The sequence below is a fragment of the Adelges cooleyi genome, unplaced genomic scaffold, assembly GCF_023614345.1.
Source record: "Adelges cooleyi isolate 19-005CV unplaced genomic scaffold, UGA_ACOO_1.1 ACOO_flye_CR_arks_rails_tigmint_CR_PRNA_21, whole genome shotgun sequence".
Taxonomy (NCBI): Eukaryota; Metazoa; Arthropoda; class Insecta; order Hemiptera; family Adelgidae; genus Adelges; species Adelges cooleyi.
The window spans coordinates 2,455,458-2,476,384 of NW_026095871.1; the positions used below are offsets into that span (position 1 = coordinate 2,455,458).

The 20,927-nt window shown below is 36.2% G+C and overlaps 1 protein-coding gene across 6 annotated transcripts in view; it reads right to left on the minus strand.

Moving 5' to 3' along the window:
- The window catches only part of LOC126834384 (apoptosis-stimulating of p53 protein 2-like), a 106,661-nt gene that overhangs the window by 41,355 nt on the left and 44,379 nt on the right, over positions 1-20,927 (minus strand). The window contains exon 1 of one of the 6 annotated variants that reach the window (XM_050566257.1): positions 3,990-4,250. The exons of the other annotated variants lie outside the window; for them this stretch is intronic. Coding sequence (XP_050422214.1) covers positions 3,990-4,097 — 108 coding nt within the window. The 5' untranslated portion in view covers positions 4,098-4,250. Of the gene's footprint in view, positions 1-3,989; positions 4,251-20,927 lie in introns of those variants that run through there. 6 annotated transcript variants of the gene reach the window in all.

A 20,927-nucleotide genomic window follows, 5' to 3' on the forward strand; every position in this document is an offset into this window, starting at 1 on the left:
CCGCGGCGGGATTAATTTGTATGCGACAAGTCGCGTTCGTTGTTGGGTTGGTCACCGGGTTTTTCTTTATAGTTTATATGTCACGGTGGCCGGTAGTAACAAGAGTAAAATGAAAAAAAAAACTATAAATACATTAAAATATTATCACAGCGCCAGTGGTCTGCGGATTATTCCCTTGAGTTGGAAACTTTTAGGGTTTATCGAATATAACTCATACACCGCACAAGGAAAACTATAGTATTTTGAAAAATATGTGTAAAAATTTAAACGATGATACCGACAGTGTTATCAACCGAGTACGGTACATATTATTATGATGATTATGTTGTTTAAAAAAAAAAAAAAAAATAGAATAATATAGTAATAACCGCGTTTTGTTCGTACCCAAAAACACACAAGGTTAATATTGGTTGTACGAAAAGTTTATGAACTTGTCGGTTTATTAAGGTTAAATACAAATTCTTAGTGTTTATTTATAACCTTGTACACCGTTTGGAATCGAACAATATCGTACTATTTAAAATATTAATTTTAGCCACCCAACCTAACCTCCTAACCGGCAACTGTCCATTGGTTATAATAACTGTTTACAAGTTGTAAGAAAAAAAAACAGCTTATCATTTGACATAAAATCAATCAACCGCGTTTGTTGGCAGTGTTGGAATTTCTCGCTGTGTATATTAATATTTCACATTCGAATAATTCACTGAACGATAAACGGCGTCAACGCAACAGCAGTAACAACCACATTAGATAAGATAATATTAAAACTACTTTGGTCGCAATCGATAGATTACAATAATATATTTTGTAATTATCAACAGAACATACAACCGTCAAACGGTGACCGATTGCGAGTAGGTAATACATTTATATTTACCAGCTTTACGCGTCGTTAATTATTATTTATTTATTTATCTAAAAAATTCATCGCGCCCAATGCAATGTTGGTTATTTTTACTGGAAAATAAAATAAATATTCCTACGAACAATCAACATGGGATAGTTATCATCATAGTAATTATATATTATACAACCGTAGTCATAAATCGTTGCCACGATAATACACGATTACGCTATTATTTTAATCGCTTCGCATGGTTATTTACATAGTGCGATTAATCTGCTGTATAATCGTTTGGTGTGATTGTGCCAGAGTAAACTTTTCATTGCTATCTGAAGCACTGCTGACTCGGCCGTATATACCAAAACGGCTTAGCGTTTTCCGAACCGAGAGGGGTTTCCCGAACCAACGGTTTTTTTTTTTAATTTCATTAATGCAACGGGGTAAGGCCTTTTTGTTTGTACCCGCACAATATGTCCGTCCGTAATTAGTGTAATATTATTTGAACGGCCATGTCCGATGTGTGCCGCCAGGCGGGTTGGAAAATTATCGACTGAGACGAGGTAAAAAAAAAAAAAAATGATAAGAAAATGAAAAAAAAACTCGCCCGTTGGCTCTAAGTGAAAATCGATGGAAATCAAGTGACGACGAATACGGTCGCGGTGCAATAATATCCTGTACATACCATATTAGAGACACCCTCGACTTTTACACGCTCTCTCATTCACGGTCGTCGTTAAAGAGGGGGGGGGGTAGGGGGGCACGGTAGAGTGGGAATATTAATAAATAATCATAATAATACAGGTAGTGTGATATACGCGAAAACCGCTAAACGGCGCGGGACACCCTCGCACAGTAACTTCTCCACGGGTTAGGTATCTCTCCTCTCTCGTGGCGTTACGTGCGTGCGATAGTGCGAGACACGTACTCGACACCGTTGCCGTTGTATTATGAAGTGACAAAAGTCGAACGGAGACCAGGGGGGGAGGTGTAAACTTTCGAGGGCGAAAATCGTGGTTTTCCCACCGCCACAACCGCGTCTTTTGTTCGACGATAGAGATAGGCGACCCACGTGCCGTGTGAGTCCGATAAATCTCTACATAATAACACACACGCCGAAAATCCTTTGCCTTTTTTTGTGTACAACGCGATATTATTCTAATTCCGCCGGTTAGATTGAATACAAATAGCGGGGTAAGAAAAACCCGGTAAAAAAGTGTAAAAGTTTTTACGCGCACTCACCGCCACACCCGGCCTGAAAAAAACGCAACAACTTAGAAACCCAATAGCCGTAAAAAACCAAAACTCGAAACTCAAATACTGAACCTAGTCGGGACGTATTAGGATTTAAAAAAACAAACTAACTCCAATCTATGTGTTTGACTATGTCATGTGACAGTTAAACTTGAATTATACGATCGTCGAAGTCTTATCTTTTTGCCAGCTTATGCCATAAAGTTTCAAGATAAAAAAAAAACCAACAAAAAATATTTATCATTAAGGCATGTTCGGCATAGGCAAATGATCGGTTTTACGTTAAAAATAAATGTGTACATATTTTATCGGTGCGGAAATTGAAACTGAAAGACGTTTTGGAAGGAGCGGCATATCCGTTTTGGAATATATTAAAAAACACTGTTTTTTTTTTAATAAATACCTATATTGTTTTTTTAAAGAAATGTTTTAAAAACCGAATAAAACAAAATATTTCCTCCGTATACTCATCATCTTTCGATTTCATAATTTAAAAAATCTACTCTGACGACCTGAATTTGAAATTTAAACGTTTGCCTTATCTCCTCCAAACAGAGCGGTTAAAAATAAGTGGCGTTTTCATTCAAGAAAAGCATTTTATTCATTTTTTTAAAAACATTTTTTAATAATTTCATTCAAGTGCTTTTTGCGGTGTTCGTGATTGTTTTTAAAATACGTTTAATCAAACGACTTTTGTTTATTTAATTTTATATTGTAAGAACGGTGGCATTTCAATACCCGCACCAAAGATGCACACAGCTTTAGTTTAATATTATCAAAATAATGCTAAGCGAAATATTCTATAGTCCTAACGTAATTTCAGAGTTTACCAAAGCTACCGGAGTTTATAAAAAAAATCCATTATAAGTACACATTTTAACTTTCTATAGTTTTAAAAAAAAATATGCATATAAAATACATTACCAACATGACGAATAAATCAGTCATCACTTGATTAGTATTAACGTTTTAACTATAGCTAAGACGGTGGAATTTTCAGTAAAATGTCCAGGAAGAAAACTTTTATTTAAAAAAAAACTTGATACTAAAAGCTAAACACTTGAATTATTCAGTCAACTGTTTCATAAAATTTGTTTTTTAAGCGTTTTATCTTTATTATTTAAGAGGAAAAAGGTGAGTTTTTTTATGGAATTTTCCCCTTATTAAGTAGGCGAGGGAAAACTGTTACTCACATTACTTCCATTATTTTTTATTTATAATTACTCTTGTGCCTCTTAGATGCGCGCGTTCATTAAGAGTTTCTTAAATTTATCATTAAAAGAATCTTATATATATATATATATATATATATATAATCTGTAGTGGGTCCTAACGAACCGGTAAAATACGCCATTTTTTGAACTTGATACCAACATTATACTTTTTTAAGTTTTTTGTTTTCAATTTCTTGTCTGTGCATTACGTTTTTTAAGAAATTTAAAAACGTTTCGTGGGAAAAATTGTTATTTTAAAAAAATTGTCAGAATTCTATTTTTTTTACCGAAAACAAATATTAAATTTAAATGTAAAAGAACCTTCTTTTACTTTACATAAAGTTTATAAAATTCAGCGTTAAGACACGCGTTTATGGACTAAAGTGATAACGTAACCGGCAAGTAAAACCGGATTTTCCATGGCAGTTCAGAGTAGCGATGAGAACCAAAATGGCACTTCAATGATTAATTTTTTTTCTTCTTAGGACCAAGTACATATATATGTTTTTTTTAATTCTTTTTGATAATTTTTTTTAATGAGGCTTCAAAGAAAAATAAACAACATGGCATAACGTTTGAATTTGTTTTCCCAAAGGAGGGGAGGGGATATGGATCATGTTTATTTTGTATTAAACATATTATATATTATACATGTGTGTAATAATATTGTTGCTAACCATTTTCGAGATGCGGTTCAACATTTCGGACCGCGTGAGTGCGGCGTAATGTCCGGACTGTCGGACCGTGTTGGCCGCCCGGTTTCGGTTGCATGCGATTTTTCCCATGGCCGTTTTCGGTTCCGAAAATTCCAATAGACTTAAAACTATTTTTTTTTTTTTTTTAATTTAAAAAAAAAACCAACTCCGATGGTTAACAACGAACGACACGCGTCGGTACACGGTTAGAAAACGACGGCAAAGTGAAAGTCAAGCGAGCCGCACCGCTTGTTCACGCTTATACGGTCGGCGCGACACTGAAGACTCTACACGGAACAACACAACCGCCTAACACACAACAAACCACCGGCGCTATCAACTCGGTCGAAGGGTTGCCAGTAACCGCTCCTATATACATATTACATACCAACAATAATAATAATAATTATAATACAAATAACTAATAACTTAAGTCTAAAACACTAACAATAAAAACAACAATACCGATAATAATACAAACGACGACCTGACGTGTTTTACCGGCCTACCTCCTTCCTTCCCGTCCATCGGCTTCTTCTGATTTACCGTAAGTGAAAAAAAATATATAAATACATAGATACAAAATTCGTCACAACTTAACACTCGGATGGATAGCGCAAACCGACTGTGCGCGCGCCGATTAGCTCTGCCACACCGTACGTCAGCCCAAGCCTAACCTAACCCAACCGGCTTGCGCTTATGGTCGATTAGCGCAGGACTCCGATTTTTGGCGAGTACGATTGTAAAACTTGTTATTGTAACTCAATTTAAAAAAAGTACAAATTTGCAGATATCAGTTCAAAACAGTAAACTTGTAACCAAAATACAAACAATTTTTTTTCTTTGTGAATATTAGCAAAACTTGGATTACAATAAAAAAAAAAATCTTTTTACACATTATGTACACGAAATGTCTGGAAGTCAGATATTTAATTTACACAGCTAGAAGTCACGACAAGTTCATTGTATAAGACATCATACATTTTCAAAGCGTAGTTTCTGTAAAAATGATAATAAAAAAATTGGACTCATGCGACAATGTGCGCTATTTCTACTACGTTATTCGATCAAAAATATGTATTTTATAGCGCTATAACAGACATGAAAAACTTTAAAAAGCCTAGAAAAATCACAAAAACGCGATAAGATTGAAAAGCGCATATTAAATTTCACAAAACAAAAACCACAGATTCCAAACCAAATTAAAAAAAAAAACAACCGTTCGTTTAGAAAGGTTAATCACAATTCAAGCGAAATAATAGGACATTTTAATTGACTAAAATGAATCCGTCATTGCGAATCTTTAGAGTTGTAATAAAAAAGAGGTAGTTTCTGAAAATGAAAAGTGAAAAACGTTTAAACTTCCGGATTAATTTTATTATTCATAAAAGATCCTGTTCCGTATTACGGTCTAAAAATAACACGCTTTCGATTTATAAATAAATGTATCTTAATTTAACATTATACTGAACCCATCGAACAGTGTACACTGTGAATGGCACACACGGTGTGTTAACAATGTTTCGTTCTATCTTGTTCGCCAACATAATATGTATATAGAATGAGCTCATCGCGACGGCTGCCGTTGTAAACGAATCGCCGCTTCGATCTAATTGAACCGTACACACAAGCGATATGTTATCGATACAATTAAGGTTGATTAAATACGTAGTGGTGCACATGTATTACACTTTGATTAATCGTCGAGTTGGCGCTGGTAAATTCTGTTCGAATCTACTACACAGTACAGCAACTATTGTAATTGTTGTGTGTACGAACCCCGCGATTCATGTTTGTGTACCAATATTTGTACTCATGAAAGCTGACTCGGCGGCTCTGGGGTACACAAACTTAAATCTCAACAAAAATTCCCATTATCCGGACCGTCGGGGAGGAATGGCCCCGTCCAGAATGCGTAATAGTATAAGCGGTAGTAGGTTTTCAGCGAGCATTATTATTTTGGTTTTTTCGGTATTTTTCAACTAAAGGGACGACAATAGGTAGGACGCCGAGGGCGGTGCCCAGCAGGAAATGTCCACTTCAAAGAACGTTTCAATTAACCGCCGCAAAGAAGAGGCGGCCACATGGATCGGGGGTTTAGGATACGTTTTCTTCTTCTTGGAAAACTCATATACGGCGCGACTAGACCGTGAAATAAACGCCAATAACGGTTTAACAAACCGATTTTCCGTGTTCAAACAGTGTAAGTAAGTATAATTGAACTGCCGGAGTAACGATACCGAGTGAAAGTCGACGAGTTTCTGTTCTGACAAAGAGAGCATTAATATAACAAGTGAAATCGATAGTCCCTTTTTTTTGCTCAACTCTTAACGGCATTATTAATAAAAATCGTTTTTTATTCGTCAGCAATACCGCTACGATACGTTTGCACCTATCGGTTATGATGCAATCGATAAACGAACAAGTTATTAACGGAAGAGTGCATTAAAAATACACATATTATTTTTATTATTACTGTGCCATAACACTATAAACATTGGCCGTACAACCGAACCTGTTGCACAGAGCACAAAGGCGCAACGACACTTTAGAACAGCTTTAAATAAACAATTAGCGTACACGGTAATTCGGGTTGAACGAATGGAATTGTTTAACTAAAAGAGTTAACAGAAGTGTTTTTTGTTCTCGCTAACGTCGAAATCTTTACATCGTTTTCTTCATCGGTTAACATTACTAACCAACGCTTGATTTTATTTTTTTCATAATGTTGTCCGAACACAATACGAACGGATTATACTCGTTCGAATTTTACATTGAAATAAGTTACTTAATAGCCAATCAAAATCAACCGGAAATACACGATCGGCGAGCTCAGCACTTAAAGTAAAATCACAAACTTCGGAACGGTATAATGACATAAAATGTGTTATCCGGTAAACAGTATAATTAAACGACTTTTAATTGAAATCACATTTGAAAAGTAGAGAACGTTTGAGCAACACAGAGCATAATATTATGCATGCAAAATGTAATATAAAACAAGTATAGCTGGCCAAGTAGAACCTTGACAACCTACAGGTTAGGTTAGGTGGGATATAGAAATGGAGCAAGAACGAGGTTCTTAAAACTCTAACGGATAAAATACTCATAATAAAATACACCTATGATATTTTTATTAGTATAGTAAAATGTCTCATATTTATAACGGAAGAGACTTTTTATTAAGCGGAAAAAGCGATGGGCAATGACTTATATGAATTCATCAAGGAGCCATATAATAATAAGTTTTTTTAGTAACATAACTTTTCTAAAGTTTCTCCGAGTTATGGCTAAAGTTTGATAAAAAATGGCTGAAAAAAAAATTGAACTTGCTAATGAATTTTTAATAAAATTGTTCGACAGAGCGAAATATTATGTTCAATCAAATTTTTATAACGTAATATAGCCGTTAATTTTGTTCGTTTTATTAGAGTAGTGAAAACATTTTGTTGACGTTGCTGACATAAAATAAAAATAGTAGTTTTTATTGGTTCTCGCCGTTTTCGACACCGGACAACCGAGGAGTCGATTGAAAAAGCTGCTAATGAGAGTATAAAGTACTAATTCGATTTATCTAAATATAATACTCTACTATTGTCCACACGGTTATTTCACCAGCGTTCCCCGTACGGTCGAAATCGCTAATTTACGTTCATTGTGTACCGCCGGCTATACGTGGTCTGCAGCAAGTCACCACACCAAGTCCCTCTGCAAAACGGCAGAGATAGGCAATGGAATAAAAAAACAAATTCAACAGTAGACCGAAACGCTTGACCGGAAAAAACACACACACCATGTATATATACAGAGAGAGAGAGAAAAAAAGAGAGAGATAGTGTCCCATCTTGTATACTGTCGATTGAAAAAAAAAAAATGATAATAATAATAAAATGCCTCTTCTCCGGTTGATCCCACACTACATTTTCCGCTCGGATGTACCGCGATCATTATCATTTATCTTCTTCTCTCCAACTATCCCATAACCCCCATCATGCCACATTCACCCCCCGCTGCCCTTCTAAATCGCCGTCTCCTATATATTCGCCTCCCGCAACGCACACGAGCGCGCGCATACGCCGTCAGTCGAGAAAACGTCAACCCTTATATATACTTGATAGTCGCGCTTAAGCCTTTTGCTTTTTTATATTTTCGTTATCCGTTTCCAAAAAAAAAAAAAAAACCGTATGCAATTTTCGAAAATAAAATTGCAACCAACGGACGCGCGTTCGATTTCCGGCCAAAGATCAAAGAGCAAATTCTACTGCCAAACGAGTAGAAAAATCTCGTTAGATACATTATAATATGGCGTTGCGTGTGCGCATATCTATGCCAATGTGTGTGTGTGTGTGGCCTAGATAGATTTAAAATATGATATACGCTACAGTGTTATATACTTAACGTTATAATTACAACGTAACGTGCAAAACTAGTGTGGGCCACCGTCATCGTACATATTGTGTATAATTATAAAAAGAAACCGCGTTACAACTTGTCCATAATATTATTGTACATATTATTGGCATCGACCAGCTGTGCACATCCGATGCAAGCAAAATAATATACATATATAATATAACAAGAATTAAATATAAATTTGCACCTAGAACCTGGTATAATGATTATAATTACCGGACGTACCAGTTTAGTAGCATACGTGGGGAATACTTGCTGTAATTGAGGTTTTCTTTTCATTTCATCCAAACTAAATTAACGAAATTACGATATTCTGATGGTACACGGTTGAGTACAACTTCCTTGATTCAAACTCAGGAATTAACTATGATATTTTTTTTATCTAGTGGTCAGATAAACTCGGGCCAGAACAAAATAGCACCGTAATTATTTATTGGCTTGGAGAACCAACAGTAGAAAAATAGACAAGATAATTAATCATTTTCTTGAAAATCCACCGCCTGAGTTGATGGAGAAGTGTGGGAAGAGGTAGACAGATAGGATCCATCTCGATATGGGATCACGTTTGACTGACACTTTCATAAAAAAAAAGTAGGTATATCTAAGCAAACGGATTAATCGCCTCGATTATGGCTGGCAAATTTGTTGAATAATATTGCTGGGTTATTAAAAACGAAAATACCGTAGTATCTAACGATAAAGTATAAAATATACAACTATATATTCTTATCACGCCATAAGTAATAAAAAAAGTTGTCGACACCACGGCAATAGCTGTAAAGCGCATTAGCATAAAACAGTATACAACATACTTATGTACAGTACCTATTGCTACAGTTATTGTTATTGGAAAATATAAATACAACCGCGTTTCAGATCGTTATGTTATAATTTAATCGATAAAACAATAATAATCGTAATGCACTTGTGTGTTTTTTTTTATACTTTGCAGTTCTCAGCCGTCGCTGTACAATATTAATTATTATTATTTGAATTCAATACACGTCGGTCGTTATGGTTTTTTATTATTATTTTAATGCGAAGCTTATAGATGTTTTTTTTTATTATAACCAACGTTTACTGCGATTGCTGGTCGTGTATGGAAAATATAAATATTGTTTTTTTTTATCATTGTTATTGTGTACAATGCGCGTTGGCGTTATTTTAGCTCGAGTACTCTGAGTCGGGGTATTCGTGTTTTCCCGTGTACAAACTTAAGAGTATTACTAAAACAAATACACAACGCTATAATACGAATTCGTTTTGTATTAATTTAACAACATTATAAAATAATCAGTCACGTACGTGCGAGAAGTTTTTTTCTCGGAAAGGATTTTCATAAGTATATTTAACGTCAGTCAGTCCCGCTGAAGTTTCCCACAGCAAAGGATTAGGTAAAATCGTTAGATACTAATATTCAATCCGTAGAAAGTAAAAAAAAAAAAATATATATATATATATAGTCTGACTAAAAAGCGTGAGCGAGATAAAAAAAAACTCAAATTTTCAGTAAAATAAATTGTAGAAAAGTTTAAAAAAAAAATCAAAACTCGATGAGGAAATCGAATCAATTTGAATACTTGAGTATAAATTGTTTTTACCAAAATCTCTAGCTGTCAATTTTGCAAAACATATTACAATATGTGACCTCTGATGGTGAATTAGGGGAGAAACCGGTAAGTAATACAATAATATTGCCGTGGACTCGTTTTGACTTGTAGCGACTTTACAAGTGATTACTGTTATTATTTTTTGGACGTCAAAGTTAAAAACCTGGTTGTTTGACGTCATAGTTACTATTTTTCAATTCGTAATCCTAGGCTAAGGTCTACATATTAATATCGAGATACTGTCGTTTTGGTTTATCGCCGCGGTCGGTCGTCTTTCAACCGCTTATAATAATAATAATAATAATAATAATAATACGAATATGATAATGTACGGTTTTGAGTTTCATCGCGAACGAAACGGATACGGAAATGTTTGGTTCAGTGTGCATTTTGGGTGTAGGGGTCGAAGGAGGGAGGGATAATTGATGTGCAGAGTTATGTGCAATTAACGTTAAAAACGCTGGCACGTTTTTCTACTTTGGCGCACATTTATCGAATCAAAAAACGACCGACAGATGTTGCATAATAATTATATAACGAATTATTATCGTCAAACGACGACGAATGAGCGTTTGTCCGTTTAACGAGTCGGCTAATTATTGTTTTTGAATCAAGTTTGAAAAAATAATTACCGAGTTCTCGGTCGTACGCGAACAGAGAAAAACGAAAACCGACTGCGTACTGTGTGTATATAAACTTGTAAGATTTATCACTACCCTCGCCGCAAACACCGGATGATTCATCAACTTACAGATCTACTCCAACTCTCTAACTCGATTGTAATTGATTGCAGTCCGATAACTATATGTAGCCGAAGTGGTGAGAATCAAATTGATACAAATGATAATTGTACAATTTTCCAGTAGAGCAGAGCAAAAGTTTTACTTCTTGCGAGTTCTCGCTAGTGACCGTTCGTTAGTTCTATCAACATCTCGTTTAGAGAATTGAAGAAAAATTGCAAGCCAAGTACGGTAGGGATTCCTGCCGTAGGTTTTTTTACAACGTAGGATTATGTGCCTTACGGTAAATAAACATTACCTATACTTTTTTCATTATATTATGTTATCCATATTACCTTATGATTTTCAAACGAAATCCCACCATGACCTGCGCAGTTCCTTAATAATTAAATAAATACCGTGTATTTACCAGACTAATTTCTACTTTTACAGTAATGTTTGGCTGTAGTGATGTAGCGTGTGTACTATTGGTTGTGACGTAGCTATAACCGGACACCCTGTACAGTGTACACGGTGAGTGAATTACCTTTCCGATAAAAGCGTGAACGACAAATGAGAGCACTAACCTACCGGGTAAGTGGAAACGGAAAGAAATATAGACCGAACCCGTCGAAAGACATGCACACATTGCACGAAGTCTATATTATGTGTATAACATCAGCTGGCATTACACATGTGGTTGGTTCGGTACAAACAACGAGATAAAACATCAACACTATATTTTATAGACATACAAAAAAAAAAAATATTGCTTAAAATTCCACCGGAACTATACATAGAAAATATGTTTGATGACAATAATTAAAACAAGCAGAATTTGCGCTAACACTAAACAGAGTTGGCTCCAGGGCACATACTGTTTTTTTTTTGGTGGACTTAAATATAATATAAAAAGCAAACACAACATATAATATTAAACAAACATAAATAATTATAATTAAAGTCACAATGGAGTAAAGTCCTGATGCCGACGGTGAAATAAAAAATGTGTTTTGATAATATTATAAAAAATTTGATGCATAACAAATTAGTGAAATATTGTAGTTATTTAATGAAGAGTAACAGACATCGTGACAGGCATCGTTTCATTACCGCCAAGTCGTTAGAAAATCGTACGACAGTACATTTTCATTATTTTAATATGTTTTTCGTGCAACAAGAATATATATTAAATAACTTAATAATTTTTCTGGTTAGAAAAGGTTAGGTTTCATCACTCAAAAAGGGTTTTGTTAGGAAACTAAAATCAGTTCATACCTTGGTTATGAAAAGTTCTAAAAAAGTCAATCTCAATTTCCATAACTTTAGGCAAATTAACATTACGGTGAACCGAAAAAAGCTTGTTAAGTGGTCGTTTTAAATACTCTCAACTAATTTAAGGGTAAATGAATATTAAGTCTTTTTTTTTTCAAAGTTTTGGCGGAAGTTTGGGAAAAATCCATCCGAGACAGGAATGGACCCCGTATACTTTTCTGATTCCTCCCCTCCCCTTCGTGACGTCGGTATTAAAATTAACTTTGCACGAGATTCTTTGGAACTTTGAAACGGCCGCAAAACGGTTTATTGTGAATAATTCCACCCAACCACACGCGTACCACCAATGGGGTTTTCCCTGTGGATTTCCAATTTCCGCTAACTTGGCCATTGTTGGCGGCTGTTGAAAAAATAAATGCCACGGACGAGCATCGCGATGGAAAATAAACGGTTTTAGGACACACGGCGGTGCCGAATTTGTATTTAAACGAGCTTTTTACACAAATTTATTAGGCCGGTCTTTTGCCAAAAAAAAAAAAAACAATATACGCACTTATTTATAAAATGGGCGACATAAAACGAGATCAACGTTATATTATACACAAGGCTTAAAACTATATTTGCCGGAATTCTCCAGCTCGGCATTTGGGCGGAGTAGTTTCCATTTGCCGCACAGTTTACCGCCACCGACGGTTTTTGTATAATTTTTTGTATAAATCTTGCCAAAGTTTATTCCCTCTTTAAGAGGTTCGACAAAATTTAACTGTGTAAATCACTCGGGTGTATATATATATATATATATCGTTATAATAAAATTATATTGACAGAGAGCTTGGCATCGATACGATGATGGTCCCATATTGATTTTTGCCCACTATCCAATACTCTAACCGGATAACCTTCGCCTAGAACTTGGGCATACCCGGGGATCTTGGCGTGTATAAACGGTTCAAAGTGATATCAATTATAGAAATAAATGTTGTTCACCTAATTTACAATTATTAACATAAGTTTTATTTTAGAATTCTATGCTAGCGTATCGAGCGAGTAAAACAGCACCAATGCCCACCGCTGGTTATAACAAAAAAATGTACACTACTGATTTAAAAACCATAGTATATACTAGATTTCTAGACTTACGGTTTTTGCATTTTTTCTTAATTCAAAATTAACAACGAAATAGATACATACCTGAAACATAAAAAAAAATACATTAGTAAATATTATGTAACAATATAATTATAACTTATAATTCAAGTCAACCTAAAATGCTCGAATAACACGTTAAGATGAACCTAGCTTAGTATGATATATATTTGCCCTAAAATATGAGTATTAATTGGTCAAACTTAACCGGATCGGGGTTTTATAACACAAAAACTCGTGTTATCGCCAATTCTAGCTTTACTAATTGAAAATATCAATACCAGATAATAACATGGATGTCGTAACGCTTATGTATAAGCAATCTAAAACATGGTACAAAAAAAAATGTACTTATGACATTATTACAGTTGTTATAACGAAGTAAATGTCTTGCTCATCGTCTTTGTTTAATTAAAAACCGATTGTTAGTAACAAATTTTTCGGTCGCATCGAACGCGCATTTTTTCATCAAAATAGTTTTTCTCCTCGCGAGGAATTTTCCCGTTGTTTCCCTTTTGCACAACAATCCGGTGCCCTGTGCATTTTGCATTTTTTCCTACTTCCTCCGTCCCCTTCGGCGCATTATTAGACTTAGGAATTCGCAAACCATCCTATACAACCTCTCATCTGCCTCGTCTGCGCCGCACTCGGGTTTTAATTAAATTCTACTACCCACAGCGCGTTTTCCATAAGTTTATACACACCAAAGAATATAATATATATGTGTACACATGAATGTATGTGTAATATATAACTGGAGAGAAACTCGGATGATCATTGATGTTTTTCTCCAGATAAACACAATGGGGTGCGATGAAAAACGTAGCATGTGCGTAATGCTTATACTATAGTACTTGGAAAAAAAAAGTATATCGTTGATCCTACTCCGATCGATAAAGTATTAAAGTCGGATTGGTATTGTCGTAGAAAGGGGAAAGTATAAATTAAAAAAAAAAATATATATATATATATAAACAGTATCGTTTTCAAGCTACTGCGAAGGAAATATATATATTTTTTTTACAGTAAGTTCAACAATTGTGTTAGGTAAGTATAAATGATTAACGTACTATGGTAAATTTATGGGATTATGATATCTAACAAACTACTAACCCCCCAAAAAAATACACATTTATTTGAACATACCATATTATAACATAATAATTTGTTTTTCGTCATCAGCGTTCGGTTTTGCATTTACAAAGTCGATAAATAATAGATTATTATTTATGGCCAGTATTTTTATCTGCCCCAAAAATAAAAACAAAATCGCCACAAATATAGTGTCAGTAGTCCTACTAACTAACCGGTGGTTGTCGTCGACAGGTAGAACGCACATAACAGTCATGGACTAGACGAAGACTCACCTTATTTATACTCATTGCTTTCGACTTTAGTTAATTATTCATTTAACGCGTTATGAAAATCGCAAAACCCGAAAGAGGAGGTCGTAAAAGTTCTAGAGTTTTTTTTCCTAAGCACGACGTGTTACGGTTTTATTTATAGTTGCTAATTAAAAATGATTTATTTCCAAGTTCATGTTATATTAGTCATTGTTTTGCCGTTAGAAAAATATTTTTTTTTGCTAACCGTTTCCAGTTTTTTTTTTTTAAGAAAGGAACGTCACAACCTATTACAAGTACTACCACAAATTACAAGTAATAAAGTGGTGAAACAATTAATGGTCAACAGTCTAGCTTAAATACGAAGTGTAGCTTAACCTAGCTAAAAATATAAGCTAAAATTTTAAACCATTAAACAGATGAGAACGGCCATAAATTATTAGTATAAACAAATAAGTATTGAATTATATTTTTGTTCTTTCACTTAGCTCAAAACAATTTTATGCGTCGCTTCCTTCTTTTGAAATCTTTTAACGGGAAGTCAAAAATACAGCAACAAAAAGGTGTTCACTCCTAATATTACTCCGTCCCTTGTTCCAACGCGATTGCCTACCTTCAGGTAATTTAACTTGCTCGTTCTCGTCTGAATAGGCTGAGAGTCTTTTAAAATAAAGTTTTCAGAATTATGACATAAAAGCCATGGTTTATATGAGGAACCACATTATACTACACACAAAGACGTTATAAGATCCAAACTATTCATGACTTCATGAAATGCTCAGCGGGAAATTTCCATAAATCACTTAAGAAATCAACGTGAATACATAGTGCACATTCAATGGTGGGTCGTCGCTCGTCATAATAAACCCCTGGTTTGTTTATGAAGTCGTCCTCACACGATTTAGTGTAGTTAGTTAAGTGCGGTAAGTTTCGCTTTATTTATAAAGGCTTAATTTTAATGGACGTTTTGCGTTAGCTACACTTTTTTTTATGACCAAAAGTGTACTTTTATGTAGACTCAAAAAGAGTTCTGCGCGACCTAACTTGAAATACATGAAAAAATGAACCTACTCTTTTCCCAGATCTTGTATATTTATTTAATGTTTGTAACCGGTGTTCTGGAGTATGCAGTTTTCATAGGCACCGTACGGCAGACCTAGAACGCACCTAAGGGATAAGTCCCTTATTGGACGACATGGGAAGAAGTTTGCAGCAAAATGACCGCTCGCTCCAACGGCAAGAAACACTGTGAAAACTTGCAAATGGATTTTTATCGCATTAAGCTTGCCGCCGGCAAATAGTAAGTAGACACAAAGAAGAGAGAGAGAGAGAGATCCGGGCCCATAAGCATTATCGTTAATTCGATCGTTTGCGCGGTTATTTTAATTCATAACTCGCCAACTTCTTAGGGGACTGCTACTACTATACTTACTCGACATCCGGTGCCACGGCCGAACGCTCGTTAGCGTTTAATGTTGGGAAACATTCTTTAAACGTTCAAGACGCGTCTTTTCCGCTTCCCCGGCACCGAAACAATTTAAATAATAATAATAATAATGATAATATAATACAAAATACAATAACCCGCCGGGAAGCCGCCGCCCTCGCCAACGCGAGTCTCGAATACAAAAACGAACCACCCCTATTAAACGGATGATACGCGTCGCATGTTTAAACTCAAATTTTCTTTTTTGTCAACCAGATCGTACGCCTAAGCACAGAAGGAGTGCGTAGGGCGCAAAGGTCGAGAGTTTTTCAAAAAGCAAAACTTTTCCAAAGACACGTTGATTAGCACACGACAACTCTAACCTCTGCACTTATTGTTTGGGAAACGTTTACAGCTTATGTGATAGACATATAAATAGTTGTGGACTTGGATAGTTGCGGTGTGGTTTAAAGGTCTAAAAGGTTTTTAAAGCGCCGATTGTAGTCGGTTTCGATAACGTTAAAAACCGCCATACGGACCAGAGAACAATAATAATTCACGCCAGTAAGCATCAGATGATCCCTCCCCCGCCGGCCTTTTGAGCACATGATAAGATCTTGGCCGCACGGCTATAGTAGCAGCGCTCGTCCGCATCGGTTATAACGTCGGATGATTTTGTTCCAAAAACCGTCGATAAATATGCAAAAGCCTACTTATACATGGTTATACATGGTTTATAACATGGTTAGTATTGGAAATGTATCCGATGATAAAAAAATCAAAATTGTTTTATACATAATGACTATATATTAATGCGAACAATACAAAGACAATTGTGACCAAGATCAAAGTAGGGAGACTTGACAGAAGCCATCAGACTATTGGAAACCACGAATAATTTTTCAAAACCTATTAAATGCTACTTTATAAAGTTACCAATGCTTTAGACGAAATCGATTGCCAACACAAGTTAGTTGGCCTCACAATGAAATACACACTTTACCACCATCCATACCGTCTGAGTAATGTACCTATAGTATAAATAGGTAGTCACGTGACAGTGATAAGTACTTGCCCACCTCTACTAGACTACGGCTGCCACGTGGACGATCGAAAATAATAATAATGGTGATGAATGCTGAATCCTACGGTTTGGCGTGTCCGTGCGACTTACACATGTATAACGAGAGCGACCGGGTTTTGATATTTCATTTTTTTTTTGGGGCGCGCCTTCGACAAATTCCGAACGGGTTAAAAACTAACACTGCTCTAATCCGGAGTGTAGTTTTTTTTTTTTTTTACTATCCATTGTAATGTGGAATAGTTATGGCGTTTGTAGACGGGTATTGTACACACACACACACACACGAGCGTGGGATGAGGTCGGGGAATACAAAAATCACGGTGGCGGCACACCCATGAGAGCACACAGGTCGCCCCTTGTGTTATACTCACGCCATGCCTAAGTATACAATAATAATAATAATAATATGACATTCTTATATAGAACTGGTGTCGCAACTCTGACGGTTATGCAACGGTGCTCGATCGTTGTACGGAAAACGGGAGTGCGAGCAAAGACAATGGAAGCTTACGGCCTAACGTTATAGAAAACCGGTACTGGGGCGGGAGACATAAATATCGATGTCAGGAAATCTCGAACCGAACGGGTATCACGTTCCCGGTGAGATAATTATGTATATTTGGTTATCGTTTCAGACAAGGCGAAAAAATCAAACTCAGCAAATGTTTGGTAGATACCCGAAAATAAGGATTTTATTGAGATTTTGTACATCCGAAAACCACTTAAACGGGACGGGTTTTGTTACATATTTCAGTTATTCAGTTATTTGTGTATGGATCGCCTATTTTGGGTACGGAGTACAATTTTGGCTCGTTACATATCTGAGCGAATTTAAGTACCGGACGGTTCCGAATCTGTGGTCTTCCGAGTGCGGAAATTAGTTTCATACATGATTTCGTGACTCACGAGTCGGTTTAACATAATTTCCCCTTACCGAACGGGGAACTCTTATCAATGTTGCACCTAAGTGCCTGGAATTGCCAACCCCTGCGCCTGACCAGAAACGTTATTGAGATAAATCACAAGCAACGATAATAATTGCAGAGAACGTTTATAAATAGGTCTTTAGAAAATTGGCTTATGTACTTAATCGATTATATCACAATTCATGTTATATTAATATTTTTCGGTAATCTATTTTTTGATTTTGAAATGCAGATATGTAAAAAAAAAATATTCAAGTGTAAAAATCTGAATTTGATTGGGAACAGTAATTGTCTGCTGACATAATTAACACAGTCATAATGTTATTGTTAACTAAATGGTTTTTACAACCTCGTGTCTCTTGTCTAACGATACATATAAACACGCATTCGGTGATATTAGGGTACATAATATATGTTCTAGAGTGGATATTTTTCATGTATTTTAAAGGTGTTTTTTTTTCGGTGCTTTGGGGTGGTCATAAGGACTGAAGGGTTGAAAGCGGAACCGTCGCCGGACAGACAATAGATGGGTACTTTAGTCATTGGACTCTACTAAGCCGATTGGTTCGTCGAACACCGCCGTCGACGCGAGAGAAGAAAGGGCAGAATTTTTTTTTTTATCTTTTCCACCAGACACGATATAATAGTATTATGAACTGATCCGCTTAGCCGCGTTCCCTGACGGTCGATACGTCATTGTACACCGGCAAGGAAACGACTCCACGTCCACATGCAGTACATGCAACTCAAGACGTTACCTTTTTGTAACTACACATACACATACCGTAAATTATACTCTGTACACGCGAAAAAAATTATAACCGTGACCGGCGCAGAAGCAAAGTCCCAACGAGCTGCGAACCAAACCGCAGTACTTGCACGACCGCGACGAAGGGTCAATATGTAATTTTCGGCTCATCGTCAGCTACGCCTTGCAACGGACGGAGCGCTGTATGGTGTTTCCGTTCAATGTACACAAGTCCCGGCCAGGTCGAGCCAATATGAAAAAACCAAAAGAGAACCGGAAACGTACACGTGCTTGAGGATTTCGATTTTGCAAGCTCCCGTATTTGTACAAAACAGCACCGAAAAAGTGTTTGCGCAGTGCAAACACAGACACGACAACGGTTTTAGAGACCCTGCGGCCTTAGATTGTGCATGTACATGAGGCCGATTGATCTCGTTCACGGTAAACAACACGAGCAGTTCATCAGCTTTGCACAGCAGCGACGGTCAACGCACTCTGGACGGTTCGTGTACACTCCTGCAGTCTTACTAAGACAAATAAAAATCTATTTCGTCTGGTGCAGCACACGCACGCATGGTACTCTCGCGCGAATGGGTCCTGTTTGGATTGCCATTTGCAATTCTTAGTACCGTATTAAGCATACTAATCTGTCTACACGTTCCCAAGTCCCGCGTACCCTTCTCCGCGATCGATCCAGACAACACCAGAGTGGCAAACAGCGAATACTATTTTGATATTGTTCGGTGCAAACAAATATTACAAGCACGAGCGCATACCCAAGACCTCATTCGGGGCCTCGAGCTCATCAGACCTTCGCCGATATGGGTCATACTTAGGAACTCGACAAAAGGTCTAGCAGTGATTTATCTATCTATTTATGATTTTGTTATTGTACGTTGAATTTGAAACAGATTTGTGGACTTTCAAAGGTAAATATATCAATTGCAATTTTAACGATTAGAGAAACGGAAAACAACGTCGTGTTTCTTGCATCTAAAATTACTATTCAGAGCTATATTCCGAAGATATTGTATAACAAGTCTGGTTTAGCAACAATCTACCTATAAACCGGAAATTCTGCTCACTAAACGTGGCTTTTTGCAACAATACCAATGTAGTTTTACAAGCATTACTGACACAAATTCAGATGGGAAAAGGTGGGACTACTCCTGCAAAAACAATACCGACGCTACTCGAAAAAAACTTTTGAGGTTTACCTCAGACACTGAGGCGTTCCGGTCGAAAGTTATGTACAAAGTTTTCGGGCAAATGCTATATTATTTATAACGACAAATAAAATGGCCATCACTCTACACGTGTATTTTTATATGCGACTAGGAAATGGCGTTTCCGCCAAGTGGATTAACTACCGAAATACCAGCCGCCGTCATATGAACGTTACACCATTAAAAACAACAAATTATACAGTGCGGCTCGTTTTTGCGTACTTGTCGAAATATTGGCAACGAGTTTGGTAATTAATATTATAAATAAATACATTTATAAAAAAAACAGAAACTAGACGAAAACGACGGCCGTTTACACGCGTCGAATAGATAGATAGTTTATGTTGCTGCGCACAAAAATAACTTGTCCAGAAATAATACACATACATCGAGATGATAAATAACCGGTGACCTCGGGCGGGCGAACCGAACCGGCGGCCGTAAAATATTGTTATCATTAAAAAAGTATTATTACCATCGCATCTCGTGAACGTTTTCTCGGTCGTTACTTAAACTGAAATTTCACTGCGTAGCCAACAACAAAGCCCGGGATAGGTCGTATTACTGCAGTGCACCTATGCGCCTAAGCCGGAAGACGAGGCCTCGTCTGCTAGAAAAATATTATAATCCGTTCACGTCGAGGATTTCGACTATTTTTAGAACGCCTAATCTGTAAAAGATAACGTCGTGGCCACGAAGAATAATATTGCGATAATACTACATGATTATGTATAGTCGTGACCGAGCACACGTTAAGAATGACAATAATATATTATGTATAGTCTCGCGTTGACTGACGGCGCATTGTGCGGCCGCATAAAAAAAAATATATTGACACAATTGTCGGTTAAAAAGAAAAGATGCACAAAAAAATAAATAAATAAAATTAGCGATTTCACGGTCGAGCGCGGCGATAAAGGCCGGCCAACTTTTTTTCTAACCCCAATATTATACATACATAAATATACATTTTTTTTTTTTTTTTTTAAGTAATGTAATATTGT